General features: G+C 45.3%; 2 protein-coding genes across 2 annotated transcripts; both read left to right on the forward strand.

Moving 5' to 3' along the window:
- Nucleotides 1-877: 877 nt before the first annotated feature.
- Nucleotides 878-6,076, forward strand: LOC108118549 (mediator of RNA polymerase II transcription subunit 15). Its single transcript, XM_017231303.2, has 3 exons — nt 878-1,093; nt 3,417-3,814; nt 3,883-6,076. The coding sequence occupies exons 1-3, from the start codon at nt 1,073-1,075 to the stop codon at nt 5,126-5,128; spliced, it is 1,665 nt and encodes a 554-aa protein (XP_017086792.1). The 5' UTR covers nt 878-1,072; the 3' UTR covers nt 5,129-6,076.
- A 2,690-nt stretch (nt 6,077-8,766) lies between these two features.
- On the forward strand, nt 8,767-11,972 carry LOC108118511. The gene is made up of 3 exons (XM_017231251.1): nt 8,767-8,823; nt 9,538-9,763; nt 9,913-11,972. Exons 1-3 carry the CDS (start codon nt 8,770-8,772, stop codon nt 11,970-11,972), a joined length of 2,340 nt encoding a protein of 779 aa, XP_017086740.1. The 5' UTR covers nt 8,767-8,769.
- The last annotated feature ends 1,153 nt before the right edge of the window (nt 11,973-13,125 follow it).

The following is a 13,125-nucleotide window of genomic DNA, read 5'->3' on the forward strand; positions in this document are numbered from 1 at the left end:
TCGTTGCGGCAATATTTTTATGACTTTGAACTTGAACTGGAAAAGTGGAGACAAAAGCGGCCCAAAGAAATTGGAAAGGTCTTTCAGCTTCTTGATTAATACCCTGGCGTTGGCCCTTTATGAAAGGTTGCTCTCCCATGACGTGGCCAGGTGGATCATCATTTGATCATTCTCACGATGGAAAATATTGCAGGCATTGGTATTGGAATGTCTTGAGAGTTAGGAAACTGAGAATCAGATCTAGAATATGGATGACTTGGATTGGCAACCATGAAATCCCATCGGTGAGAAATTGTTCATGTACGAGTATATAACCTATGAAGTAATGGCTAAAATACAAATTTATCCAGGGAAAACGGTTTAACCAAAGGTTGTCTATCATCAAGATGCTCTTAACTTAAAGACTATTTTAAGCACAGAGAACTTCTTAACTCCTTGGTCAACACTATTGAATTTCCAACAAATTCCTGCTCCCAAAGCTTGTTTTCCCCAATTCCGCAACACTTTCCCCTGTTTCCTGCTGCCGCAACGAATGCGTTTTGATATTTATCTGGCAAGTATCTAAAGCACTTTGTTTACAGTTGGAGCAATCCCAGGCAACCTACACCTTCAGTCACAAGCCAATATATATGTATAGACGTGCGGTGTCATCGGCGGTGAACTTCGGTCCGCTTGGCGTCTTCTTTCCCCGATCTACGATCCACGCTCCATGCTCCCCATTCGTCTCTTTGGCTTTAACAAATTCAACTTCAACTCCAGCTCCGAAGCCAATATTCCAGCTTGATGCAACCCGAAGACCAGGCCAAGTTGTTTTTGCTGTGGTTGCGATATAAAAACCGCGAGCATCGCCAGCGCCATTCGCAGTAAGAGGCGCGACTTTTAAACGCTAGCACCGCATCGAATCCGAATCCGAGTCCAAGACAGAATTACATTTACAATTTACCCAACATACTCAGGAGTGTTGTTTCTTCTTTTTTTTATTGTGGTGCCACAAAGACGCAAGAATATTTCAAAGTGCTACAGTGCTATCAAAATCGGATTGTGTGAACTCGCATTGCCATCTGGAGTCGCCATGAGAGTAGCAGTTTTATTGGTAAGAGCAAGAGCTAGAGCCGGACTAGGAGTTGGAGCCTTGATGATTGCACAATCTCTTTTGGAAAGCCCGGAAATCAGATCCACCCACAAATCGAAATTGTGCGGAGTAAAAACTAGTCGCTGGCTGACAAATTATTTGCATTCAAGTGGTGCAGTGGCAGTGGCAGAGCCGGCTTGGTTGGCTGGTGGTTGGAAAGTGGTTGCAGTTCACTCAACCGGACGGAGCGCATGCAATGAACTTCCAACTCCCGCAAGATGGTTAATCGCAATCTTGACCTCTTACGTCGCTCGACCGACTACTTCCCGTTTGCCACTTGCCTAACTGACTCTGCCCTTGTTTATTGTCATCGCGCCATCAATCAACCTGCTGGGCTGTTAGTCGTTAAGCAGCCACTAATTAGACGCCAAATTTCACGGAAGAATGTCAGAAAATTAGGCAAATAATGACCGCAAGAAGTCTGTTTGCAGAAATGCGAACACAGAAGGAAATAGCCACTAAATACTTTAGAAACGGTAGGGGGGTCAACCTTTAAATGACACTAATCTAAATCAGTGTCATTAGACAAGATACATTAAATAAGATATGTCAGGATCACACCCTTATCTAGTACTAACATCCTTTAAATTTGATATTTAGAAATGAAACTTTAAAGTCAATGGAACACTTTTTGAAACCTGGGAATGTTTTTAAAGACTTTCCGAGATAACATAAAAGCACTATTTCTGCATTTTTCTTCTCAGTGCTGAACACACCCGCCGAGCAGCGCAACGAGAACTCGTTTTCCGAAGCCACCGCTTGTGTGGTTACATAAAGTTATTACACCCCACCGGGAAGTGGGCTTCTCAGCCACCGGCAGGATAATCCGAAGTTGTCTAATTTACATTTTATTGTTGAGCTTGGCTGTGATGTTGCCGTTACGGATGATGCTGTTGCATCATCAGAGGCGAAACAATAACCAAAGCAGCAGACAAACTGAGCAAAAATCCGAGTCCGACTAATTTGCACGCGTTGCGTGACGATCGTTCGCCACGAAATGCTGTTGCTTGGAATGGGAATGGGAATCTCATCTCTCCAATCCCCCACATAATCAGCCGCTCGGTACGATTCTTTTTTACTGCAAGTGAAAGGCTACTCCAAAAGCCCGATGCAATTAAATGATTTTTTTCCAGAAATAATTGACAAAGATAAATCAATGCGAGAGACAGATCTAACTAGTTAGAGCTGCTCCTTCTGTATGAGGGGTTACATAAAAGCGTTTTGATTTTTGGCTCCCATGCTAGCGTCTCTCAGAAATGCGCAGCTGTTGTGGCTGCTTGTGGCAAGTCTGCCGAAAAACTCTTCCTGCTTAACGACTAAAAGCAACTGCTACATAAGCAACCAGCAGTAAAGTAATGACAACGACTATTAAAATGACTTGACACACTGTCCCAGTTTCGGTTTACACACACTCACACTCGCTCACTGCCTTGATAATTGCAATTAAAATGTAACTAACCAACCGCCTGCTATGCAAATCTGTTTTCCGAACATCGAAACGCGGGGGAGGCAAAACCATTTTCCAATAATGAATCGTTGTAGTAGATACTTTTAGTTACCAATAAAAAGATACAATCATCACGTTGTTGAAAATCTAATGGGGCATCCTTTCAAATGACTTTAAGCACTACATTCCCATTTTATTTATCACCAATCTGACATTTCAGAGCTGTTGTGGTTAGTAAAGTCAATTTGGGTTCATAATCGTCACCCAGATAATCGCTGATTTTGGGCATTTGATCGATGGAGATCGAACCATTAGTTTGTTTGTCACTCTTCGCGAATCGTCACTAGCGCTGAGTTCATAAGACTCGAGACGCGAACTTGCCGACAACGAGTTTCAATTACAACACCAATTCGCTTGATGAAATGTCAAATGTGAAACCCCCTCTCAGCGTGTGTTGTGTGTTGATTGGTTTAACGATCGATATTGAGAGCGAAATCGAGACAACCCGGTGGATGGATGGCCCACAGCTTTTGTCTTCAACTCCCCTTTTGTCTCCCTTTATTGTCTTCGCCTTTCGCCTTGAGCTCAAACAAAGATTGGCCCGCAACAAATAACGCCGTCTTGCTCAATCCAAGTCGACTTCGCGGACAAACAAAACACCGAGTAAATTGCAACCGTGATCAATATCAATATAACAATGATCAAGGGCTGCAGTGTTGAAGGTGTTTCAAGAAGAAAAATTACTTGTGTCGGCTACATCTTTCGAAATCCCTTCCTTACCTTCAGCTATCTAATCACTTTCTGCATCCAACTAAGCCGTAAGCCTGTATCTTTCAGGGCACTCTAAGTGCTATTCTGTGCATTGCCAGTGGATTGAGCCAGTCGGAGGCGGGCGGTTCGAAGGGCAATGGCTTTCCCAAAAAGGTTACCAACCTGAAGAAGCGGCCAACCAAAACGCCAACTACTGCACCGATTTCCACCAGCAGAGGGACCACCACCAAGCCTAGTAAGCCACGAGTGAAGATTGCTAAGTCGGCAGCCACCAGGGGCACCACCAAGGCACCGGCCTTAACCGAGACATTTGGAAACTTGCCTGCTGACGACCTGGAATTCATCAAGGAGCTGGACAAGCAGTTCAAACTTCACGGGGACAAGATCAAGATCAAGGTGGAGAGGGATAATTCCACGGGCAGCGGTGGCAAGAACAGCAAGAGGACCATCGAAGGGGATTTGGGGTAATACCATCGACGGCGGATCTACCGAAGACACTTTCAACAACTACTTCTACTTTATTACCTTTCAGATACGGCTACTTGCATCCTGGCTACGATTACACGCCTCCCAAGTTCATGTTCTATCCGTACTCGCAGCACGATATACCCTCAGGCTTTGCCCATCCCCAGCCACTTCCGGAGGAGCAGGAGGAGCCACAGCAGCCGGCGGTGCACCACCATCACAATCACGAGCAGGTGACCAGCGTCACCATTGAACCCTCGTACTCTTACGAGCTTAAACCACAAACCAGCTATGAGACCCAGCCGCAGCACACTGCCCCCGAACAGCCCCAGATTGATTTGCCCCAAGAAGAGGCTGAGGGTGCACATGGCGCTGGCGACTATAAGGAGCCTGTCATTGTTCTGCGTATCCCGGGTCCAGCTAAGTACGCCGCCCATTTGCAGACCCTTCTCCAGCAGTATCTCGAGATCAGGGCGGCACAGTACCTCCATTTGCTCCAGGAGGCAGAGCAGCAGCAACAACAGCAACATCAGCAGCAACCACATGTGGATCCCTCACAGCAATACGGACCACCAGAACCTGCCACATACCACCAGGAAGTCAGCTACGCTCACCAGTTGGCACCCACTCCTCCGCCAGTCCAGTACGCACCCATCGACGATGTCTACCAGAGCTACAAGGGGCGCCACCAGCAACAGTTGCAGCTGGAGCAGCAACAGTACGAGCCGCAGCAATACTACGCCCCCATGGACTACCAGCAACCTACTCAGTTCTATTATGCCCAGCCACAAACTCACTTGCAGCACCAGCCTCAGGTCTATCTTATAGCAATGGCCCATCCAGAACAGGAACCACAACCACAGCAGCTTCATCATCAGCATGTGCACCAGCAGCACCAGCAGCAGCAGCAACAGCCGGAGCAGCAGCATCAGCAGCCAATATATGTGCCAGAATCTGATCAACCCACAGGTCCTGGTGTCCCGGAACAGGAACCGGAACCGGAGCACAGTCTACCAATCACGGAGAACAACCCACGACCCACCCACACCAAGGTCATCTTCAATCCCTATCCCTACAAGCAGCAGCAGCAGGCCGACATCGAAGAGGAACAAGAACCATCCGAGGGAGAGCGTCCCTTCAACTACCACGCCCACGGCCTCAAGATGCGCCAGGGAAAGAGGGCGGCTAGTCCTGAGCCTGCGGAAGGAGCGGACAAGAGGCTGCAACAAATCCGGGAGTATGTGAGGGAGAAACTGGGCGCTGAAATGGGCTCGGCTGTGGAATACAAGACGACGCAGCTGCTTGAGGGCTGATGCTCGAATCCACGTCCGCGGGGGGAATGGAGATTCACTAGAAAGCGCACACTGACTGCCAGGATGAATTTAGCAAATTAGGGCGTCAAAATCTAAACTAACGACATGGTTTCCCAACGTGGCTACTTGTGACGATTCAAAATAAGTTATCGCGAGAGCCACAGAAATATCTAGATACTAAAATCAAATCAAAATGTTTCTGGAAGTATGTCGCCTCTAAATATTTCAGAACTCTTCAAATTTCTGTCGCTCCACTATTTTTTATGGAAAAGTCAGGCAGATTTTCAATATCTCTAGAGGTCAATACTATTTAAAGTAAAGTAAGAGTAAGCCATTCTGGCTTGGCCAGGTACCAACTGGCTTTTGAATTGCAATCCATAAAAATAATACTTTAGCATCATATGTGGCTATAATAATTTATTAAACCTTTGGATACTTTTAGAAGATAGTATTGGCTCTAGAACATTGAGAAACATGCGTGCTTTCTGCAACCCAAAAACCATTCCTACACGACAGTATCTTTTCAGTGGGTGCCATCCCCCAACTAACTCGTATTGTTAACACAACTTGTGGTTGCTTCATGTGCCTGATATCCGTTCATTAGTATTTATTCCAAGCTAGAAGAATTGGGGGAAGACCCTCCAGCTCCAAATCTCACACTAAACCTGTCCAACACCCTCACACCGCAGTGCGAAGGCATACTTTTGGGTAACACTCATTGAGGGGGCCTAAAAGTAGGCACGTTTTCCCCATTTATTCGTGCAGAGGTGCGGGACACATACGCTTTTCATTATTTTGTACGATGTTTGTTTATGTTGTTTATATTGTTAACCAAGAAAACGTGCTGCTGATCATGTGTGCAATATTAAGTCTGTAATTGAATTTGTTTTTTATATGTACTTTTATTTTTGTATGAATAAACCGAAAAGAAACTAATTTGAAAATCAAGACGGCAGCCTCTATTGACTGGTTGTTAAAAAAGGAGGTGGATGATTTCGCACCGAATCCTATTGGGAATCTCTGGAGAAGATCAAACTGAATGTCCTCTGTATTGGAAAGCAAGCTGATCTACTTTTACATTGATGATATTGGAATTAAGAATATTTGGCTAATTTTAATGAGCAAATCTAATGGCGACCTATAAGGAGGTGTGTATGTAAACGAGAATAGCTGCCAAGAAGAAATGCAAACTGCATTTGTTAATAATGAAAAAGGCAAGCAAAGGCAGTGCTTTCTTCATACTAACCAATTTTCCCCCGTAAGTCCAGTGCTCTAGTGATCTAATGCAATCTGCTGCAATTTGCCGCACCATCAAACGATGGCCAGCACTTTCACATGGCAGTCTCTTCCTTTTTGCCACATCGCTCTTTCAAAATGGATGTTTACGTAAAGATTCGAGATACTACGCCAAACAATTAGCATAATCAGCTGCCGCAATGGCTGGTAAATTGTGCCAATTTCGATAATTTTGAAATGCGGCAGCGTCTGTCGACTTTCCACTCGAATTAAAAAGTGGTCGGCTTCCGCACTCTCTGAAAAATTCGTATTTCCATTTGCAGTTAGCCATTTTCCATTCGCATTCAAATTCTCACTTCCATTTGCATGATCCTTCAAGCTGAATGATGATCTCTATTCCATGCCGCCCGCTTCCTCGAGCCCTTCCCAATGTCATTTTGAACAGGAAATCAAAAGTGCGTCGTCAACCGCTTGTCAGCCATTGTCATCACAACTTTGGATCCCTCGGAAGCCCATCAAGTCTCTTTTGATTCACGCCGAGTTGGACCGCTCACAGTATCGGGCTTTTCCCTGTCCGGATTCTTATCAGGCCCAGTTTGTAGAAAAAACTACTTGGTGAAAACGACCTTATGATGTTAACGATTATCTCGCTCCAACAATGGACCCATAAAACACCAGCTGTAACTGAAACGACTCCAGCAACGAATTAATAAGTTAAGCGATGTGTGGTGAGTGGGGTCTGTGTGCAGTCCGATCTACAAAAATAACATTTTGCAGCATTGTCGAAGTGCTGCAGGTGCCACAGTGGGGCAAATGCAGTGGCTTATTACCAAATGAAAATGCTTGAACAATCTTTTAACGGGCTATCCCAGCTTTCAACCACTGTTCATCTGGTGGTGCTGACACAGCTGTTTCTTCGGCTGCTGGCAGTGGATTTGGTGGAGTCTCGGCAGTTTTTGGCCACATAACGGGGCATGGATCGCATTCGCAGCGGCAAAAAATGTGGCCGTATGTATGGCTGTAGCATTCGTATTCGGCTGATGGCAAGGTTGTTGATCTTCACACATGCGGAGGGGCCGAATCGCTTTGCTGTGCCGCTGCAAAATTGTTTCGCTTTTATTATTACGTCTATTATCGTTAGCGTTAACTGTGGTAAGTGTTTCAGTTTCAGTTTCAGTTTCATTTTCGTTTTTCGCCGCTCTCGCAGAATATTAAAATATAAATCATACGCCCTGTGCACGTAACGAAAATTAAGCGGCCGGCCAATTGCAATGGCAAGCTCTTCCAATGGGACACTCACGCAGATCTCCGGATGTGTTTATTGGAAGAAAATTCAGTTGTGCCACTCTTTGGCATCGAGAAACCTTGCAGCTGCGGTTGCAATCATAAATCAGCAACGAAAAACTTTTTGTTTATCTTGGATCCTTGTTAATTGTTATGCATGGAATCAGAGACCATGAAGCCAACCACCGATTAGAGAGCTGCTGCACCGCCGGACTCATCTCAATGTTAATGTGTTTGCTTCTTCCACTGGCTGCGTTTAACGGGAATACCCCGAAACTGCAAGTCGGATTGCAAGACTTGATCAAATTAGACACCTCATGTTTCAATTTTACTTACAAATTATAACAAGTAAATGTTTGAAAAGTTGTTAAATGTATATCAGCGTTTTGTAGACTTCAATGGGTAGAAATAACCTAGTCAAAGTAAGGGATCCTTGAGGTAACCACGACTACTTGCTATACAACAGGCCACCCAAGTACCTGCCAGATTCTTATCCTGCTTTCCGGCATCCAAGCGGACTGAGTAGATCCCTCCCGGGTTACTCCCTGCCCATTATTTGTCATTTAGCCCGATAAATGCCATTTGTGGCGAGGATTTAACAAGTCAATTACGGGTATTACCCCGCTTTGCTCGCCGGCAAACATTTCATTGAACCGTTTGTGGTGGGGGTTTGTTTGGCTTAGCTTATAGCCATCAAAATTGCAGCTTAAACTGCGACTGAAACTGAAGCCAAGAAACTAAAAACCAGTTGTCCCGTTTTTGCCTCTCTTTCTCGCCGGTATATGGCCTTCACTCTCGCACTTCATCGGTTTATAATGGGCGAACTTATCACGCATACGCCGTGTTGTGCATCGATGGCTTATTACGATTCGAATTGTCATCGAAAGTGAAGCGATCTTTCTCCCCTTCTCTGTCCATATCTCTCTGCCTCTCTATTGCACTTGCACTTTTCTCGCTTTTCTTTATCGCGCACATTCGCATAAATTTTCCGCTGCAGCGGTTCGCATCATTATAAAAGCCTCGCCTTAGTGCTGGCCGCCAACAATCACGGCTGAGACTCCAGCGCGCCACGACCACGATTCCATTTTTATCAGCACCACCACCCGATCCAGCTCATTCAAATGGGATTAAACATCCTTAGCCGCCGGCAGTGGTGCCTTTGCCTGCTGATCATCGTAAGTAACGTGTTCCCGCCCAAGGACTGGGCTCTATCGCCCCACAAGGAGTATATTTTTTTAGTGTCCAGTAAAAAAGTGATACTATTTACTAATCAGAATCAGTAATTCCCAAAAGTGAAAGATATTTGTGGATATTCGAAAACTTTTTAACATATATTGGCCCAATGTGTTCACTGATCCAAAGTTTAAATACGATTCTGAACAATAACTTTTCCAAAGTGACTCTATTTCTGGAGACTTCAGCTTAGAAAGAATTATCTCGAAACGGCAAACATTAAGTAACACTTTTACATTCGATGTTTCATGGGTGATCTCAGGATCCTCCCCCTTCCTTTCCTGCGATCTGCAATTGCGTGTTGCAAGTATTTCATGCTGATGTTTTATTGCCCCCTCTTGCCAGCGGGCCATTGAACTTGGCCAACTGAACGGCAATCAATCACACAGAAAGTAAGCTGTCAGTCCCCTCTTCTTTCTCCTTTTCTCTCCTTGGCCTCCTCGAAAGCGAAAGTAAATTGGCTGAGTTTATTAGTTTAATTTTAAGGTGGGCACAAACAAACGGACCAATAATTAAGTGGCCATGTGTAGTCATGGACAGCATCAGTTAACGAGCTACCCAGCTACCAAGGTGAACACATATAGTTCGCTTTTAAGGAATCATCTTTTATGATCGGCAAAGATTCTGACAGGTTTTAATGCTTGATCTCTCGATAGATGTCGTCACTTTGCAGTGCCATTTCAGTGACCTCAGGCACCTCGGGCAGCAGTCGTCGTCGCTTGGGGGGATCAGGAGCAGGTCCCTCCTCTCTGGAGGACACTGGTGAAAAGACGATTCCCGATCAGCTGGCTTTGGCAGCCAGTCGTCGAGGATCAGATGAACGTGGTTACCCTATGCGAGGATCAATGATCTACAGCAGATCAAAAGATGCGCCCAGCAAAGGTAATACAGTTTTCAGTCACCGAAAAGAAATATTCTAAAGTGCTTCAGTTGGCCAAGAAAACCCAAATGGGTTTCTCTTTTAAGCCAAAATTATAAAAGTGCCGAAAAGTATACAATAATTTAGAGATTGTGCATTGTATATTCCCCAGACTACAGGTATGGTCAGATGGAACTTAATCTAGTGCGTCCAGAGCAGGAATCGCAGCCTAAACTCATCCTGAGCACCACTACCGCAGCATCGGGGTCCGCAGCCTCCGTTAACTTGGAGGATTCCCAGTCGGCAGCTGAATACGTGGCCAATGCCATTAAATTGGCTTATAAACAGCCTCCGATTCAGCTTAAGAGTCCGATCCAGAACCAGAATCAAGTCCATAGCCAAAGTGAAAACCAGAATCAGAACCTGAACATTAACCACATCCAGTCAAAGAAGGATTTTCAATCATCTACTCAGAGGATCCACCAAGAACAAGGCAGGGATGCAGAAGTGCATGCGCAACATAAACAGAGACAGCAGACATTGATCGTGGCTTCGGGAACCTCTAGTCCATCCTCCTCGGAATCGTCGTTGCCAGCGTCACCCGCCTTAGCTCCTGCTCCTGCTCCTGTCTACGAAAAGGATCCAGTGACCCGGAGCTATGAACTCTATGAACCCTCTACCGAAAAGGAATTTCACGTTCAGGGACATGAACAGGACATCGAACGTCACTACCGGCCGAAATATAGCAACAACAACAACAACAACTATAAAAGCTACGCCCCCTATCAGCCACCGCAAATATATAGAAACCTCGAGGCCGAGGCCGAGGAAAAGGTTAGGGTCTCAGCCTCAACCGAAATCCCCAAATCGGAGATTATGAAACAGATTGAAAAGTCCGTAATCAAGTACATGAAGGAACTTGAGGCAGAGGGTAAGATCCTAAGTACGCCCCAAGAACCGGTCACGCCCCCACCGCCACCACCGCTGTCTCCGATCACCAAGACCTACTACAAGTCGCAGACATATTCGTCTGGTACTCATTCCGGGTCTGGGTCTCTGCCGTCTTCACACTCGCATTCGGAAGAGAAACGCTACAGCAGCAGCACAGTGCGGCCCAAGTATACGGCACCACCGCCGACAAAGCAACAGCTCCACCACCAGCAGCAGGTGCACTACCCGCAGCACCACAATCATCAAACAACTGGCAAATTAAGGAGCTCGGCGGTGGCATTGGTCAACTCGAAACCCCTTCAACACTTTCAATCCGAAACGGAAACGGCCTATCAGGCCCCCGATTTACCCGTTGACGAACTAAGTCCCAATGTGGAGTTCATATACAAGATTAAGACTCGGGCTCCCCTGCAAACGGCCACAGTTAAAACAGTCTCGAAACCGTATACCCTGCCCCTAAAGAGTGCGGAGTACTTTGATCATGGTGCGGCCCTGAAAAATATAGAAGAATTCGATCTTTCCCACGCAGTACCGACACCAGATCGGGTGGAAAGGGAACGAGAACGCGAAAGGGAAAGAGAGCGTGATTCTCGAGAAGATCAGGAAAGTATCATGAACTCGGGTAAGCCCCAAAAGTTGTACTTCAATTCGGAAATTTATCACGACATCAATGCCCTGCCCTACAAGAGCAAGGAGGCTGCTCTGCAGGAATACCGCCACAAGTACAAGGTAACTGGTTCACCCGGGGAACTGCATCCAGATTACAAGGGCTACTCCTCCGGATACTTTGCCGAACCGGAATCCGACGGGATAAATGAGTCAAAACTTAACGAAGAGGGCTACCCCTATCATTATGTGCTCAAGAAGGAGACCCTTCCAGATGACCATGATCCCTGGTTGGAGCAACAGCCACTACGCCTCGCCCATGCCCACACGCACAGCCACGTCCATCAGATCGCCCATGGCCACACCCATTCCCACACAAGTAACAAGCATCCGAGTCTTGAATACGACAGCTACAGCCCAAAATTCAATAACAATCCCGAGGGCTATGGCTATCAGCATACTTATAAGGTCAGAGGCCAGGCGGGAAGCGGCAATCGCGCCCTCAGTTCAGGAGGCGTTGGTGTCTCAGGGGGCGACACGGGGTCGGGTGCCGGAAGTCGTGGAAAACGCGGGGGAGGTCCTCATCCCAGACAAGAGGCGATTAAAAAGCAAGTTCGGGTATCGGAGGTTAAGGATTTGGAAGCCAGCTTGGCCTTAAGGCCACCGCCCAAATAGTAACGCCCCTCCTCCCAATAATCGATTAAACCCACAAATTTCACCTCCCTCCTAGCTGATTTTATGCCAGAGTTTTGTGCATGGTTGATTGTATGTTTTTTTTTTGTTAGACTCTAAGTTTAAGTATGATTATTTATTGTACGGCCAAAAGCTCAAAAGAGTGGCCAACTAGAAAGAGAAAGCGAATTACGAAAATAAACAAATTTAAATAATAATAACGGAAAGCGAGCAAATACCATATACTAAATACAGCTGCTGTGAACAATTTTCATTTGCAGTTTTTCTATTATACATTTTGTATGCCTAACAAGCAGCCACAGCAAGTTTTAAACTGTGATTAAGAAGAATTTAAGCAAATATTAAAGAACACAGCATTTGAACTGGAGAACTGAAGGTGTATTCCGACCATTTCAGCGAGGCTACCGATAATGAAAGGAAGCGATGAAGGAGGATGTCCAAACCGAGCATTTCAGCGAGGACGATGACTTTGATGGAAATAGAAATCGGCGAAGATGACTTCATTTTCGTAAGCTTTTAATCTTATAAAAAAAATCGATGCAGTTCAATAGCTTTGATCCGTAGCTTTAATTCGATTGACATTAAAACCTGGTTTGGGTTTCTAATATGTTCAAATCAAATATATTCGAAATCCTGATTTCAACCCCAAACTATCAGATCAACTGCCAAAAATGGTCGGATTATGGAAAGCAATACGTCGCTGAGCTTGTTTTTTAATCCCTACCATAATTGCATTCAAATCTGAAAAAGTACAATTTTTGCATTTTTTGTTTAATTATGCGAAATTTTGATTTTTCCCAAGAAATGACAGTATTCAGACCATAACAAACCGGAAAATCGTCCAAATATGACATGTTATACACTTTTGAGTTGGTAATTTCTAATCGATTAGTAATCAAACCTGGAAAATTACATGTTTTGGCCTTTTCCACAAAAAGTAGATGTTTCCCCTTGCAATAAAAAGCAAAGTAACTGCTTGCTATCGAAAGAAGTTGAAATATCAGATAGCTTAGAAAATGTATGTGCTGCACGGCCGTTTCAGCTTTTTAGTTTTCATTTTTGTTCGGCCTTTTGCTTCGCTTGCCGCTTTGTTTTCACTGACATATCGGTGGGTGTAAGCGTGTACGTGTGATAC

Source organism: Drosophila eugracilis, unplaced genomic scaffold (genome assembly GCF_018153835.1).
Source record: "Drosophila eugracilis isolate 14026-0451.02 unplaced genomic scaffold, ASM1815383v1 contig_376, whole genome shotgun sequence".
NCBI classification, from domain to species: Eukaryota; Metazoa; Arthropoda; class Insecta; order Diptera; family Drosophilidae; genus Drosophila; species Drosophila eugracilis.

Coding starts and splice junctions, on each gene's coding strand:
- LOC108118511 (XM_017231251.1), top strand. CDS start 8,770: ATGGGATTAAACATCCTTAGCCGCCGGCAGTGGTGCCTTTGCCTGCTG. Junction 8,824..9,537: donor GCCTTTGCCTGCTGATCATC/GTAAGTAACGTG, acceptor ATCTCTCGATAG/ATGTCGTCACTTTGCAGTGC. Junction 9,764..9,912: donor AAAAGATGCGCCCAGCAAAG/GTAATACAGTTT, acceptor TATATTCCCCAG/ACTACAGGTATGGTCAGATG.
- LOC108118549 (XM_017231303.2), top strand. CDS start 1,073: ATGAGAGTAGCAGTTTTATTG. Junction 1,094..3,416: donor TGAGAGTAGCAGTTTTATTG/GTAAGAGCAAGA, acceptor TGTATCTTTCAG/GGCACTCTAAGTGCTATTCT. Junction 3,815..3,882: donor ACCATCGAAGGGGATTTGGG/GTAATACCATCG, acceptor ATTACCTTTCAG/ATACGGCTACTTGCATCCTG.